Source organism: Ananas comosus, linkage group 3 (genome assembly GCF_001540865.1).
Source record: "Ananas comosus cultivar F153 linkage group 3, ASM154086v1, whole genome shotgun sequence".
NCBI classification, from domain to species: domain Eukaryota; kingdom Viridiplantae; phylum Streptophyta; class Magnoliopsida; order Poales; family Bromeliaceae; genus Ananas; species Ananas comosus.
This window is the reverse complement of record NC_033623.1, coordinates 9317369-9332953: the sequence shown is the minus strand read 5'-3', so window position 1 is coordinate 9332953 and position 15585 is coordinate 9317369. Positions and strand designations below refer to the sequence as shown.

Here is a 15585-nt window from a genome sequence, read left to right as displayed (position 1 = left end):
TTTCTTTCTTTCTTTCACAAAACTCTAAATTTTCAATATGTTTCTCTCTTTCTTTTTTTTCTGTCTCTCACCCTAAGCGGCCAAGCCGGAAGCTCTCCAAGTTACCAAGTAACAGCATATGCCTGTCGTTGCCTATCTTGCTATTAATTGTATGTTTAAGAAAATATATAGAATATTTTTAAAGTAAAAAATTATTATTCATATAAAATTTTAATTTTTGTTATATATAATTGGATAGTTTAATCAAATATTTATCTATATAATTTATTTATTTTTGACTGTATAAATAAAAATGAATAATATAGAGATTGAAGGCGGAAAAAAAGACATGTGAGACTGAAAAGATTAGATATTCAACTCATAAATTATTTTTTTCATATTATAATACTATATTTTATATAATTATTTTGTACTTTGAGCTATTAGATATATTTTTGTATCAAATTATAGATAATGTTCTATACAAATTAAACTATTAATCATATGATGTTGAGAATTTCAAGCGGCTCGTTTAGGGCTTGAGCTCGCTCGACTCGATTAGGCTCACTCGAGCTCAGCTCAAATTAATTTTAATCCAAGCTTGAGCTTAAATTTAAGCTTAAAATTAATTTCAAGCTGAATTTGAGCCGAGGTAAGCTCGCTCGAGCTCGGCTCGTTTCCACCCCTAGTGAGAAGGGCCATGGTCAACGAATAGCCGTTGACTCGCGATAAGTCAGCAAGAATAACCGTAGCCGTCTGATGTCAATCCGACGGTCTGAAACCTCGCAACCACGTCACAGAACACCGCCCTGGCCCCCGCGTTTTTCCGCGCACCGGTCTCGGCCAATCCCAGCAAACCAATAAAAAAGTCCTGATATCAAACCTTGAAGAGAGAGAGAGAGAGAGAGAGAGGAGAGCGAGAAAGAGGGCGTATGTTTTAGAAACAGAGATAGAGAGAGAAAATGGGAGAGAAGAGAGAAAAAAAGATACTACAAATAAGTGATCACACTATGGATTGCATACTTGGGGTTCAACACTTGTTGAGAGCTCTTGAGATGAAGCGCTTCTTCTCCCATCTCATCACCCTCGGTTCGTTCAAATCCCTCTTCCTTCTTAATTTCCCCCATTTTTTTTTCCTTTTTGGGAGAATTTTTGTATCAATTTTGAAAGAACCGTTGTCTCTTTGAAAAGCTCGTCTCGTCGGAACTCGAGACTTTTTGATATGACAGGAAATTAAATAATAAGACTGAGAGACCGGTGACTTAGGAACTTGAAACCTCTGGCTCTGACTTCAAGTAAAATAATAATCATTTATCTCTGAAAGCTTAAGCTGTTGAAACCTAAGTCTCATATTTTACGTCTTTTATTTCTTGATATCTTAGCACGGAGGAGCAATTTGATTCTCAGTTGTTACCCAAAAGATCGATTTAATACTAATTCCTAAAGTTCATCAGGTGGACCATGTCGCGTGCACTTATATCAGAGGTAGCAACAGGGACAACAGTATAAACAGACTAAACTATCTTGGAATTTGGAGCTTAGGACCGGCTCTCGTATCATATTATCAAAAAGATCGATTTTATAAGAAATCATTCAGATAATTTTAGCAAATTATTAAATTTAGTGGCAACCTCGAAATTTTCTCGCTTATTTGATTTGTGATCTAGGAGTGGTTGTTACTTCGGCATTGATGATATGGAAGGGTTTGATGTGTTTTGCCGGGAGCGAGTCGCCGGTAGTGGTGGTTCTTACTGGGAGTATGGAGCCCGGATTTAAGAGGGTGAGTTTTTTTTTTTTTTTTTTCTATTGGAAGCAATATTTGCTCTAATACTATTTATTGGAATTTGCTCTAATATATACCAGTTGTAGAATTCCACCTTGATGTTATTGTGTAGATTGCTTAAACAATGTAGTCAAGTAGTGAATTGCCGAGCTCTCGCTCTCCTTGTTAATCAAAGGCCATCATAATGATTGAGAGAGGCATGGATTTGGTAGTTTATCATGCACAAGGATTTGCTTTGGACTTATTTGTTGTGTTGAACTCGTGATAACTTACACTGCTAGTTGATTTCTCTTATACAAAACTTGGTTAAATTGTGAATTTGGTTTGCTGGAAAATGTGTGGGAATTTGAGTGTATGGATTTGTAGTCACTGATTTGATGCCAATTATGATCCCAACTATATCAATCAAGTTTTTCTCCTTTTTGCTGTAGGGTGATATTCTATTCCTTCACATGAATAAAGATCCGATTCGTGCTGGTGAGATTGTAGTATACAATGTCGATGTAAGCGTTTATTCTACAATTCTAATTTCTTTTGATTCATCATCTTGCATACAAACCACACAAATCCTAGGGGATTTTCCCTCCGCACACATTGTATAAACCAAGAAGACAAAGTTTAAACTAACTTTTGACACTTTTCAGTTTGTCTTAGGAAGATTGCGAAATACAAAATCAATATCGTCAATCTTTTACTTTAGCAAACAAGAAATGGTCCCCTGATCAATGCTTTGGAATATTTCCAATGGACCGAACAAAACCAATAAAAACATTTCCTCTTATTTTGCTTTAGCAAATGTATATTGCTTGGTTGCATTTGCCTGCAGTTTATACCTGAGTATAAATTAATTGGTAGCTTAAGCTTTTAGAAAAACAATATTTTCACATAGTATCAGAGAAGATCCTGAGTTTGAATTCCGGCAAGCTCCCAATCTCATCTGATTTCCTACCATTTTATCCAAGTCCATGTCCTGGGACAATCAAAAGTCTCAAGCACAAATGCAAGATAGATTATAAAAACATTATTTTCTGACAGCTTAAGCTGTTAATGACAAACAATTGTCTGCTCAACTATATTGAGCTTAAGTTTCTTTCACTGCTTTTATGTATTATTTGAACTGTTGTCTACTATGTATTAAACAATTGTATTTACTGCAGGGACGTGATATTCCTATTGTCCATCGTGTTATCAAGGTGAGGCTTTTCTTTTTTGGTTTTACCTATTCCATTGATCTTTCGATTTCGGTGCATTCATTTCCTATGAACCATATTCTTGATTTCTATTTTCATGAGTTTGGCCATAATTTAGTCCAAATACTGATTGAGTGTAGTTGTTGCTTTATCCATTGTCATCAATTTGTAAATAGCCTAGCCTTTGCCTTTGAGCCATTTTGATGTTTAAATATGATAATACAGATTTGCTTTTCTACTTCAAAGAGGACAATTCCACCATTCTTGTTCAATTGGATTTACGAATGTTGCATGTATTGGTTATATGATAGTTCTTACCATGATGAAAAAAACCTGCTCCTGTCACTGGATGCTCTTCTTGCACCGTTGGGCGGACTCCCAAGCTTGTTGGTTTTGATAAGAAATTAAAGAATCACCTATTTCCTATATAATTGGACTTAATAATGACTTTCTTTTGGTTTCCTAATGAGTTTCAATTTCGTATGCAGGTCCATGAACGGAAAGATACAAGGGATGTATATATTCTAACAAAAGGTTTTGATGTTTTGAGTCATTTATTTTAGCTGTTTTTAAATTGGGGAGTGCAAAGTGCTAAAAGTAGTAATCGACACAATTAATATAAAGTTGAGTTTCTTACTATGTTCAAAATCCGGTTATCACTCTTATCTTCCCACCATATATAGCAAGCGAATATAGTCAGTTCACAGAAGAATACATTTACGTGTTAGGTACGAAGTTAAATCCCATAGGAGGTTTACAACATGGATTACTTGCAACAAAAAAAATCTTAGTTCTGTGCTTGATGATAGCTCTGAAATGCATATAAGTAGTTAAGAAGATTCAAAATGCTCCAATTCCTTTATTGTTCTTGTGCCTTCAACAAAGTAAGTAAAATGATTGTTGCCTTGCATACCCAATTTGTTTTCTTCTTTTTTTCAAAAAGAAGATTATTACGGCATTGGCCTATGCATGCATTAATTTGTTAAATACCTGAGGAGCATTTTAAGCCTGTGACCTAAATCCAAACTAGGATCAGCATAGAATAGATTGGGATCTACTCAAAATGACAAAACGCAACCACATTGGAACCAAATAGCCTTTCCCATTTTGCTGTACATTTAAGGGAGGCAGAGGAAATAATCCTTGATATGTAGAGACGAACAAAATACTTTGTAAATTAACTATCTTTTCATTTTTGAATAACTTTAAATCTTTTACCTCCATTTGTCTTTTTGTTAGCTAACCGCCATTTGATTGAATCCTCAGGAGATAATAATCCCGTAGATGACATATCTTTGTACCCTCAAGGTCAATTTTGGCTTGAGAGGCATCATATAATCGGACGAGCTGTAGGGTAAGAAACGAAGGGGTTGTTTGGTTTATTGTTATAGCTTTTACTTATCCACTTACTGCTTTTGCTTTTTCTGCATTTCCTTTGTTCCATGATTTGGGTTGATGCAGATATTTACCGCATGTTGGCTGGTTACCATTATCATGACTGAGAAACCAATTATTAAGGTATGTTGACCGTTATCTTGATATTAATGAAAATATATGCTATTAGGTAATGCTATGAAGGGAGAAATTTTCGGCACTAAAATTGTACATATCTTACTTGAACTTTAACAAATTGTGTGAAACAGGTATTTGAACTTCAAAATATGTGATTTTATGATCTAACCTTAATTGTATTTTCAAAAATAAGTATTTGGAGTTTAAAAATTTCGATTTCATTACCGAACCCTGTAGTACTAATGTAAAAGAAATGTGCTATAGTTCAGCTTAGGTAGTAAACTTGGAAGTTTTAAGCTCCTGGACCTATTTCAACATGCATTATAGTTCAGCCAAGGTCTGCACATTCGGACCTTCATTACTTTAGATCACATCATGCTAACACTAACATTTGTGGATGCTTAAAATTCAAATTACAATATGATTCATTTTTGCTGAACCCTTTAATTTTGAGGGTTTTCTTTATTTCTTTCTTTTTGTTTTTCCCTTCATTGCAGTATTTGTTGATTGGTGCTTTGGGATTGCTGGTGCTAAGCTCAAAGGAGTAGCAATCTTATAAAAGAGATAAAAGTGTAGTTTGTGACCCCACATCAGTTGTAGAACCTTTTTTTTTTATTTTATGTATAACATAAATTGTCAGCTCAATTGAGAGATCCAGTTCCAAAATATGAACATTTGGGAGCTCTTATATGCTCTGATTTGTGGTATAAACATTGTTGTTTTTTCTCCCAAGCGAGTTAGATATGTAAAGACAAGAAGAGAAAAAGGGAAAAAAAATGTGCAAAGTTCCTGCGAACTTCAGTTCTTTTGTAAACAGAGCTTTAGACTTTTAAGTTTGGCAATCAAATCTCCTAAACTTTACCAAATAGTTCAATGGGCCTCTCCCTTCAATCTGAGTAACTAACTAAATAGCTGTTTCGGTCGTATGTCTTGCGTATAATCTTATAATAAAGCTTCAAAAGAAGGAGAAATTTATTTCTTCTATTCTAACATATAAAATAAGCAATAAAAATCAAAGTGAGGCTCACAGTTTTTCACTTCTCATATTTAATTATCAAGACGGAAAGAAAAAATAGGTTTATTTACATTTCGAACTCTTACGGGACTATGCTCAAGACATGCAATCAAAAATGTTGTTTGGTTAGTAACTGCGATTGAGAAGAGAGGTCTCTTAAACTATTTGATAAAGTTTGAAGGATCTAATAGTCAAAACTAAAAGGTTAAGTGTCTATCTGCAGAAATGTAGAAGTTTAGTGGATCTTTGTATATTTTTTCCTTGTATTAACACGGACAATTTTTATTATGCTGATTGAAAGTAGTTAGTATGGATTCACAATTTTGGATTACAATTCAGATGGGAATGATAGAATCTTGAGAAATAGACTTTCTATGGCAGTGGTTTCAGAACAGTTTTCTTTGTAAAAATATAACCATTTGAGAGAGCTTAATTTAGTATGGCACACAATGAAGTTATCTCCATAAATTATGAACAGAAACGAATGCAGCAACTACTAATCTACCGCTGATGGAATCAATTAAAAAAAACAAAAAGAATGTCCGTTACGAGTCGACCAGTCATCCGATGTGACCCAGAGCAATTTTCATGTAAGACCTACATGAGCAGAATCTTTTGATTCTACTGACTTTGTTCTATACAGTGGTTGCAACTAAGGACTAGTGCAGGAGGCATTATTTAATGGCATAGATTCGTAACACATAAAATACATGAGACATAAAAGCGAGAGGGGAATAACACGGCGGCGCCCACAAATACGCTGCCTGACATATGAGAACAAAGGTCTTAGTTGGAATTGTTGTCATTTTTCCCATTTTAATTTGAAACTTACTGCTGTTACATAGAGGGAGCTGAGCTGTTAAGTGGGATTTTGACAATTGTTTGTGTTTTTGTAGACAATTCTGATCAAACAGAAGTTGTTTTCAAGCTGCCCACAGCTAGTATCCTAGAAATACCGGCTTACACTATCCATTCCAGAAATATGTTCTACATACATCATTCAAAGTGATGTAAATCTTACAACATGGAAATTGAGGATTTTGATTAGCGTTTGGGCATATTGAACCTAGAAAAGCAGAAGTGAGAATGGCATCTAGTCTTTGTACTCAAAAAGATGGTTACAGGATGATGGTGTTGTACGATTTACATCATCCAGGATGATGTTCATGCCGCATTGCTCTATGCATTCGATACAGAGGGCAATGTAAGGGCTAAACATCTAAAAGAGGGCAGTATCTTCTTTGCACCGGTGATTCCGACAAGAATATTAATTGGCTTATCACATTTTTGACACATTAGAGGTCAGGAAAGATCAGACAAATAACATCTTTTCCTACTTAAAATTACTATAATGCCTCTTCAACTTCATGTGTGAAATGTGATTTGTCTTGACTACTCCTAGCTGAAATCACCAGTGTAAAGAAAGAAACTTTTCTTACAACAGAATGTTTTAAAGACTTACATGCTATTCAGAACTTACAAATAAGATTGCACAGTAAAACTCTGTCATATCACTTAAAATAAAAATAAAAATAAAAAAACAGAGCGCCAGTGGATCTGGCTAACCAACATCCAATGGCTAACCAACAATGTTGACAAAATAATAAAGGTCCAATAGTTTTTCCATTACTTCAGATTACGGCAAAACATCAAATAGCTTAGCACATCATCAGTTCCTAAAAGCTTTGATAGAAGGCAACCTTCACTTTCTCCTTCAGCACGCACTGAACCTCAACACAGAACAAGCAGAGATGAGCAGTCTTCGTAAGTTATCATTTACTTGTCATCCTCATTTTCCGGCTTTTTTTCTTCTTCCTTTTTCTGAGGTTGAAAAATCAGCACGAGTTAAAATTTGTCAAATAAGAAAGAGACTAGAGCTTTGCAAACACAAAATATACAGAAAACACACCACTACGAACAAATTTAGGTTTGATGGTACAACCTGATTGACAACTGAAAGTAGCAACCACTCGCTGATAAATAATTTATGGTTTTCAATTTTACAAGCAAATGATTAGAGTTCAACTTGGCAAACAAAATTTAAAAAGTAGCACGACCAGATATCAAAATGGGCCATACTCGAGCAACAATTTATGCTTCTAAACTAATAAATGCTTGATGATATACATCTCACCAAAAATTCAATTTGAGAACTTTGGAGGATTCGTTTGATAAGATACATCCGGTACTAAGACTATTTTTTGCTTAAATATAAGCCATTCCTCATTTTCTTTTACTCATGCCTTCAGGCCCCTAGGCCCCATGAAACCCCTAACCTATCCTATTTTATAATCCAAGAAGCCAAGTGATGAAGCACCATTTTTTAAATACCTAGTCAAGAGATCGAACCCCCAACCTCTTAAACATGGCAATCTTGGTAACAATAGGCTAATTAGTGGTGGTTGACCAATAATGATGTTAGATCAAACAAAAGAAGCACAAGAGATTAATACAACACACATACAACTGGATCAACCTTCCTAGATACAATTATTCAAGACTTAAGATTTCTTCTAACATGTGGTTAGGTAGGATAATGACATCACGTGGAAAGAGGTCCAAAATAAAGCTCATACCACATGACAGTACCATTTGAGTTTCTTGTGACTATAAGAAATAAGTATAATCTCTGGAAAAATATATTTAATCATGAAAATACCTCTGATTGGCCTTGCAAAGATGCTAATAAATCTTTTACAGAAGGGTCATTAGGATCAACACCTGGAAGCTGCAGGAGACATGAAAAAAAAAGATTTTTTTTCCCCGATAGTTGAGGCATCAAAAAGTTGCTAATTGTAGTAAATCACAAACTTCAAGGGAAAAAATCATACCGAAGTTAGGATAGATGAAACAAAGGCCTGATCCTCGACCACTTTCCGCATTTCGGACTCAGAAGAATCTTTTGCACTGTCCTGAACAGACATTTGAAGAGCTGCATCCACAAGGTGTAAAATTGATAAATCAGCAAAGCCACTCATAGCATAAAAGCAGATAAGATTTGAATGTTTTTTTTATTACAAAAAAAAAAAAAATCAGTTTCATGGAGGACAGGACCGATAGAAGGAGATGCACCGACTGTATATAAAATCTTTAAAGATAAGGTCTTTTATGGTCCATTTCATGCAGCAAAGTTGTTTTGATATTACAAACAAGTTTTTCAAAGAGTATTTTTGTAAGTACAAGGGCATGTATGTAATGACCTACAATTGTGAAGGGTGTATTAAGAATTTAATTTTGGCAGGAATGTATACAAAAGTAGATGAGTTTTGCAGGTACATGCTTATCTGATTAAAAAGATACAATAACAAGCTATTATCACCTTCACTACAATAGGAATGACAGGTGGAGCTGTGTACTTATGAAACACAATATTATCACCAAGCCTTTCTAAAAGACAAATTATATATGAACCCTATTTCTCGTAGTTGAATGAAGATGTACAGACCTGATATTCTTGAGCTAAATAGTAGCTAAGTGGAGAACTACTAACCTAACGCCAAGTCTTGGTCATCTACAGAAGGATCTGACATAGCAGTGTCTGATATAGCTCCACTCCCAGACTTAACATCATCCATTGACATTGCAAGAGCCTGCTCTAGCAATGCAGCCTCATCATCCTGTAAGAATATTAAGTACATCACAAAATTTTAGCATGATTACTTTGTCCGATAGCTATGAAAGCCAATGTCAATACTAGTACAAAGTGAGAACTATACTGTCTATTGTGATTCATCATGAAATAATCACGGTTGTGCAATCCATTAGAATAGCAAACATAATAGAAATAAAGCCTTCTGAAAAGTATATGCATTTCCCAAAGACAAGTTCAAAATATGTATATAACTATATATATATATATATAGTCGTACCAAGACCAAGATCGTCCACACATGCATCATGCACAACAGTTGTTAGCACATAAGACCATCTTAAAGAGAAGACTTCAAAAGACAAATCTAGCATTGCGGACATTACCTTAATTATTCAAATATCTATTAGTAAAAGCCAATAGCTTAAGAAATAGTTACAGATTATGCAAACTTTCATAGAAGTCATTTGTCTACTTGCACAACAAAGAAACCTGAGGATTAGACACTTATCAGGTAAGGTCAACAGGCAGCTTAGAAAAACAAATAATGCCTGATCCAACAAATAAAAAAAAAAAAGAAGCTAAATGCTTAAATATGTTACAAAAAAAAAAACATATGGAAATATAAAAGAGAACATAGGAAATGGACAACAAATGTCACTGGGAAAGAACTATTTACAATGATATTTGACTTCAATATAGTTCAGAACCTTGACAACCTTTGACATAGACATTAGTTGAAGAGGAATACATTTGCAGAAATATATATTTTGTATAATTTTTAGACCAAATATGAAGTATTACAGTTAACCCTCTTCATTTCAATCAAAAACAACTTTGTATATTAGTACAGAAGATACAAAATCTAATTACGAGGGACTACGAATTGAAAATACCGTTAGCTGGTGTCTCTTATCATCAGCAGGAAGAGCAGAACTTCTTTCTACTTCAGTCATAGTAGCATCACGAGAACTCGATGCTTCTTGTTTAGTGGCTTCTTCAGCAGCTTTTTTTGCGGCAGCTTCTTGTCTCGCTCTCTCCTCTTCCATCGAAACCCTAAGTGCAAGGGCCAACTCTGGATCCACATTGGGGTCTACACCAAACTCAAACCCACCTGCTGCGGCTGCAGCAGCTGCAGCAGCAAAACCACTTCCCCCATCTCCATCTCCTGTGAAAATTGGTGTGCTGTGAAACAACAAACATATCAGATCATTTGTGGGCCTATGCAATAAAACAGATTTAGGGCTTCATTGGCCAAAGGAAAAAAGAAAAAAAGAGCTTATATAAGAGTGCTATTTCAGCTGAGCTACTAAAAGAAGCACCAACACCATTTGCTTTACAATCGCCCTTGCAGAAGAGATGGAAGCTTCAAATTAGAGCTTCTCCTTTTAATGCCTGTTTGGCCTGCTTGTGCTTCTGCCTTTCACTGCAGTTATCTCGAGTAGAGCATTTAGCAAACTGAAAATTCTGGAGCTCCTACTGCAGCAGGGAGCTCGACTGAGACCCTAAGCCCCAGAGAAGAATTTTTATTTCGAAGCTTCTCTACTACAGAGAGAAGTTGTGTGTATATGTTAATATAGTGCTTCTCTTAATAGAGCTACTAAAAAAGCAAATCATCGAACAATATTATCTGCAGAGAAATGTTGCAGACTTGCAGCGATATTAATAATAGTGCTTCTGTTATTAGAAGTAGTAAAAAACATACCATCAAACAATATTATATCATACTACAGGCCAAACAGGGCCCCTAGAGCCCAGAATCTCATTTCAACCTCCTGCCACTTAGGAATTCCAGCATTGTTTTGTTGGTCAAGCATCTTGTACTAAAAGCTTCAGCTCTTTGGAGTCTACTCCAGAAGTCAAACTAACGTGGTAATTAGAGAAAAACATGAATACTTGCCTTATAAGAACATCAGAGAGAGCATTAGGACCAGGAGGAGCATGAACTATGTGGCTGCTATCACTGCTGTTTACAGCAGAAACAAGGGCATCCAGTTTCTCAGGTTTCCCCTCATCCGATTCTCCAAAATCGACAATGTCAAGAGAGACGCTGTTCTTCTTCAACTTTCTACCAATTGCCTCCAATGTTTTCTTGTCGTACTTAACTGGACTGTACATCAAAAAGATGGCAAAAAAGTTTAACAAACTCCAAGAACAATACAGGTAAAAAAATTAACAACGACAAATTACATACCTTCCAACAAAAACTATTATTCTTTGTTGTTGCTTCTTATTTTGGCGGTGTTTAAGAGCCAACTGAGCTATCTGAATTCCAGCAGGCAAGTTTGCCTCGCCGCCAACTTCCAGTCCTAAAGTAAAAATATAGGTAAGAGTATGCTGTAGATAATTGGTACCTAAAACATGTCTACTAATAATAATGGTTAAAAAGTTTGAAATAAGAGCTCAGATTATAATACATTACTTACAGGGTATTGTAGATTTAATAAAGGACATAACTAAGTATAAATTGCTTAATTGTGTACGCTATGAATAACACCAATGTTTTAAAAATCGGGTTGAACAACGACCCGAAAATGTTACTGGACAAGAATCTCTGATTCAATCAATATGAATGATGTCAGTATGACGTCATAAACATTTATTTTTTTAATTTTATCATATAGAAACATATATATGTTATTAGTATCATAACTATAAAATACTGCTTTTTAGACCAAATTAAGTAGACACAAGTATTCAAATTTCACTTTTCATTACAAAAAAAATAAAATAAAATTAGCAAAAGTCAATCATAAATAAAATTAAAAATCACAGTAATGAAGAAAAACGAAAATTCAAGAAAACCAAGCCAATTTGTTTAGAACCAGACCAGTTCATTGGTTCACCGGTTGAATTGCCGGTTCAAATGGCTCAAAGCAGGTTTTTGGCATATCCGGTTTAAAGGGTTCAACCAAACTGCTTTATTAACTGGATCAGGGTCAAACCTGTTGGTTCGACCCAGGTTTTAAAACATTGAATAGCACATAGATGTGTATTCAATTATCGCCAATTGAAAGTAAACTACAATTTACAGCAGAGAAGCTCAGGATTAGTGCCTCAGGCTTATATTAGTATCTCAGGATTCAAAGTTGCGGAGGGAAATTACAGACTTTTGGATAGTGCATTTGTACGCCCCAATAGGCCTTTGGCATTGACTTCTCTTCTATTTTGATTGTAATAATTTCATTTCACATCATTTCATTTTTTTTTCTGCAGTAGATAATTAAACACTTTATTCTCAATTTTGACCTCTATTGATCTATGAATATGAGCTGTAGATCTTATAGAACAGGATTTTCAATTCGCCATGTCGTTAAGCCAAACTTCTCACACTTAGAGGTTGTTTGTTTCGCCAATTTAATACTCCAGTAATTCTCTGAATTTCCTATTAAATATGGTGACATTGTCAACGTGCAATTTAGGCTGGGTAGGAGGTTAAGGAGAGGTGATGGAAATATCCTAGCTTCCCAACTAGTAGGCATATTACATTACCATGGGTAAGGGGGCTTTGTCACTCCCATTCCCAATAGGAATAATCACTTCATTAGCAAGAATCCGAAAGTCCCTTGCACCCTTCTAGCCCAAGTAGCATGGTGACAATCTTGTCATTCCAAATATAAAATGTAGAGAAATTCTTGAAATGCTATGAACCAGAAAAACGAACAAACCCTTAGTAGTAAGTCAATCTCTCCGACCTGAATTTCATATGCTTACACAGTTGTAAGTAACAAATATGTCCTTTAAAAAGTTCAAAGTGGCGCCTTCGCTCGGCAGTTTCTAGAGTTTAGAGCAAGGTATTTCTGTTAGATAGTATGAGGCAGGAAACCACCATCTCTCCAAATCCTTCAACTTCTAGTAAAGTTTGATCATTATAACAACCCTGAGAAGTATGTTATAGGCTATACACCTAACCAATTGCAGTCTACACTGCTTCACCTTTATGCTTTCCCTGTCTCCTCCCAGATTAACCAAATATCAAAACAAAAAAATTACAATACTTTAAAGGAGGTCTACTTGATCTTTTATAATCAATAAGATATCAAGGTCCCGCAATACTCACATAAATCGAGGCACTGGATGGTATGTAAAGATTACTGCTAACAAACGACGAAACATCAAAGTTATAAATTTTTTTAATTTTTTTACAGAGCAATAACAATCCTACCATGCATGCAAGCGAGGATCTTCCCAAGATCGCTGGTAGGCGTGACCAAAACCCTAACCCCCTTCCCCGCCATCGTCAGCACCCCAACCGTGTTCTCCGGATTCGACTGTACCACAACCATAATCAGACTCAACCATTCATAATCAGAAACCCTAACCCTAGGATCGACGCGCTCCCCAACTGAATCGTGTCAAAGGACAAATTTACCTGCGTTTTGGCTCCGCAGATGAGGTTAACGGCCTCAGCTTGGGCCTGGAACCGGGAGGGGGAGTAGTCCCCGTTCCGCATCCACTCCGAGTTGTCGATGCAGATCATGGTGGCCTGCAAGAGATTAAGAGAGAGAGAGATTTGTGTGAGAAAAGCCCAAGAATCGGAGGTAGGAGAGGGGAAAAGGGGAAAGAGAGGGGATCGAAATTAGGGTTTCGAAGGAGGACGACCTCGAGAACCATGGTTAGCGACGAAGAGAGAGGGAGTCGGGAAGAGTCGAAGGAGATCGCGGGGCGGTGAGAGTGGGGCGAGGGGTTTGTTGTATACCTTGCTTTCTGTGCTTTTTTTTTTTTTGTTCTTTTTTTATTTTCTTTTCTTTATTTTTGATTGCTTCAGAAGCAAACCAACTTGGAGCAAACCAACTTGGAGACACCGACGGAGCTTCATTTTGGTTTAAAATAATTTAATTTTTTTAAAAAAACTTTAATTGAAAAATTACGGTTTAATGTAGAGTTAAACAAATTAAAAACTAATCTTAGCTAAAAACTCAAAATGTATATTTTTTAATAGATATTTTTGCATTTAGTTCTCTCAAAAAATTTTCACAAATAGCCTAACAAAATTTATATTTGTAAGATTGACTCTATCCCCACCACGCGAGCACCATGTGAGCATTGCCGGTGTTCTAAATTAAATTGAATATGGTAAACCATTTATCATATTTTAACACGGTAGATGTTTCACGGTATTCTTTTAAGGTAAAAAAATAATAAAATACGATGAATCATTAACCGCGTCTAGAACGGTACACGATTCACCGTGTTTAGACACAGTAAACCATTTCTAGTATCTAAAAGCGGTGAATGATTCACTGTGTTCGTTTTGTATATACTCGCTCCTCCCCGAGCCTACTTCCTCACACACTCTCTCTCTCTGCCCCAACCCAAGTTCCCCACCGCCGATCCTACCTGTAACGTATCGCATCCCTATGAGTCGTGCCGAGTTCTGTCGAAATGAGCGGAGCGCAGTGTCGGACGAGTAGGAATGGTCCACAATGGGTTCTAAGTGTTTTTGATCCATTGTATAAGGTGTTTGGACCCAAGAGAGCAAAACTGTGAAAAATTGGCTAAGTACCAGAATTTGGGCTCTCGGGGTTTGGACCCTCCACAGAGTCCGAACCCCGTAAGCGAAAATTGCCCAGTTCGAGCTGTTGTGAAAAGGTGGAGTTTGAGGGGCTATTGTGCAAAAGTGGCATGGTGGGTGTGTATAGTTATGAGAGGGGATGAGAGAGCTCTCATTTCTCTCAACCCAACCACATTTAGGGAGCCTCTCTCTAAAACCCTCTCCTCTCTCTCCTTCTCTCTAGAGCTTGGGCAAAAGAGAAGCTTTGGAGGAGTTTAGCTTGGAGTAAAAGCTTCCTAGTAGTGGAGGCTAGCTTGAGCAAGGCTTTTGGAGAAAAAGCTTGAACTCTAAAGTGAGTTTCCATGGCTCTAAGCTAGGTTTTGGTTTAATTCCTTCTAGCATGAGTTCTAGGAGTTGTATGGTGAATTTTCCCCATGTTTCTTCAAGTCTAGGGACTTGATTGGAAAAGATGACTTTGTATATGGGATTAATGTTAGGATTTTGTGATTATGAGGTCAAAGTTAAGGATTGATCTCTTATTACTCTAATTGCTAGGTAAACGAACGCGTTGGTAAGCTCGGTTCGGCAATCCGACGAGCGTACACAGAGATATTGGCGAAAAAGCCTGTTTCGGCTTCGTTTTGCCGCAGCACGTGGCGTAGGCTTCCAAAAATTACAAAATCTGGATCGTGACTTCTTAGCATACCTACAAGGTAGGAGGTGCTATCCGGAATATCTAAATTCCCTTCTATATCTATGTTGCATTTTTATTGAGCATATGAATAGTGCCATTCATGCATAATAGGGTAGTTGACATGTGGTTATTGGTTGGGATTCAATTGTATGCTTCTAACGTAGATGAACATAGTAATTGATATAGAACCATATGAGACATGTATGTTGGAACCCTATACTTGTGTGAATGTGAGATATGGACTATGATAATAGTAAATAAAGGTGACATTGACATTAGTGACGAGATTGGCATCAAGATTGTGATATGCTAGACAAGGTATAACCTTT

General features: G+C 36.2%; 1 protein-coding gene and 1 pseudogene across 1 annotated transcript; one reads left to right on the top strand and one right to left on the bottom strand.

Annotated features, from left to right (window-relative positions):
• On the top strand, positions 853 to 5278 carry LOC109707060 (annotated as a pseudogene).
• LOC109707984 (26S proteasome non-ATPase regulatory subunit 4 homolog) lies at positions 6897 to 13812 on the bottom strand. Its single transcript, XM_020229541.1, has 10 exons — positions 13671 to 13812; positions 13441 to 13554; positions 13234 to 13339; positions 11263 to 11377; positions 10969 to 11178; positions 9965 to 10253; positions 8970 to 9096; positions 8311 to 8411; positions 8139 to 8207; positions 6897 to 7300 (listed from the first exon to the last, which is right to left on the bottom strand). Exons 1-10 carry the CDS (start codon positions 13680 to 13682, stop codon positions 7256 to 7258), a joined length of 1188 nt encoding a protein of 395 aa, XP_020085130.1. The 5' UTR covers positions 13683 to 13812; the 3' UTR covers positions 6897 to 7255.

Coding starts and splice junctions, on each gene's coding strand:
- LOC109707984 (XM_020229541.1), bottom strand. Junction 13,340..13,440: donor TCTGCGGAGCCAAAACGCAG/GTAAATTTGTCC, acceptor GTTGTGGTACAG/TCGAATCCGGAGAACACGGT. Junction 11,378..13,233: donor GATCCTCGCTTGCATGCATG/GTAGGATTGTTA, acceptor TTTTTACTTTAG/GACTGGAAGTTGGCGGCGAG.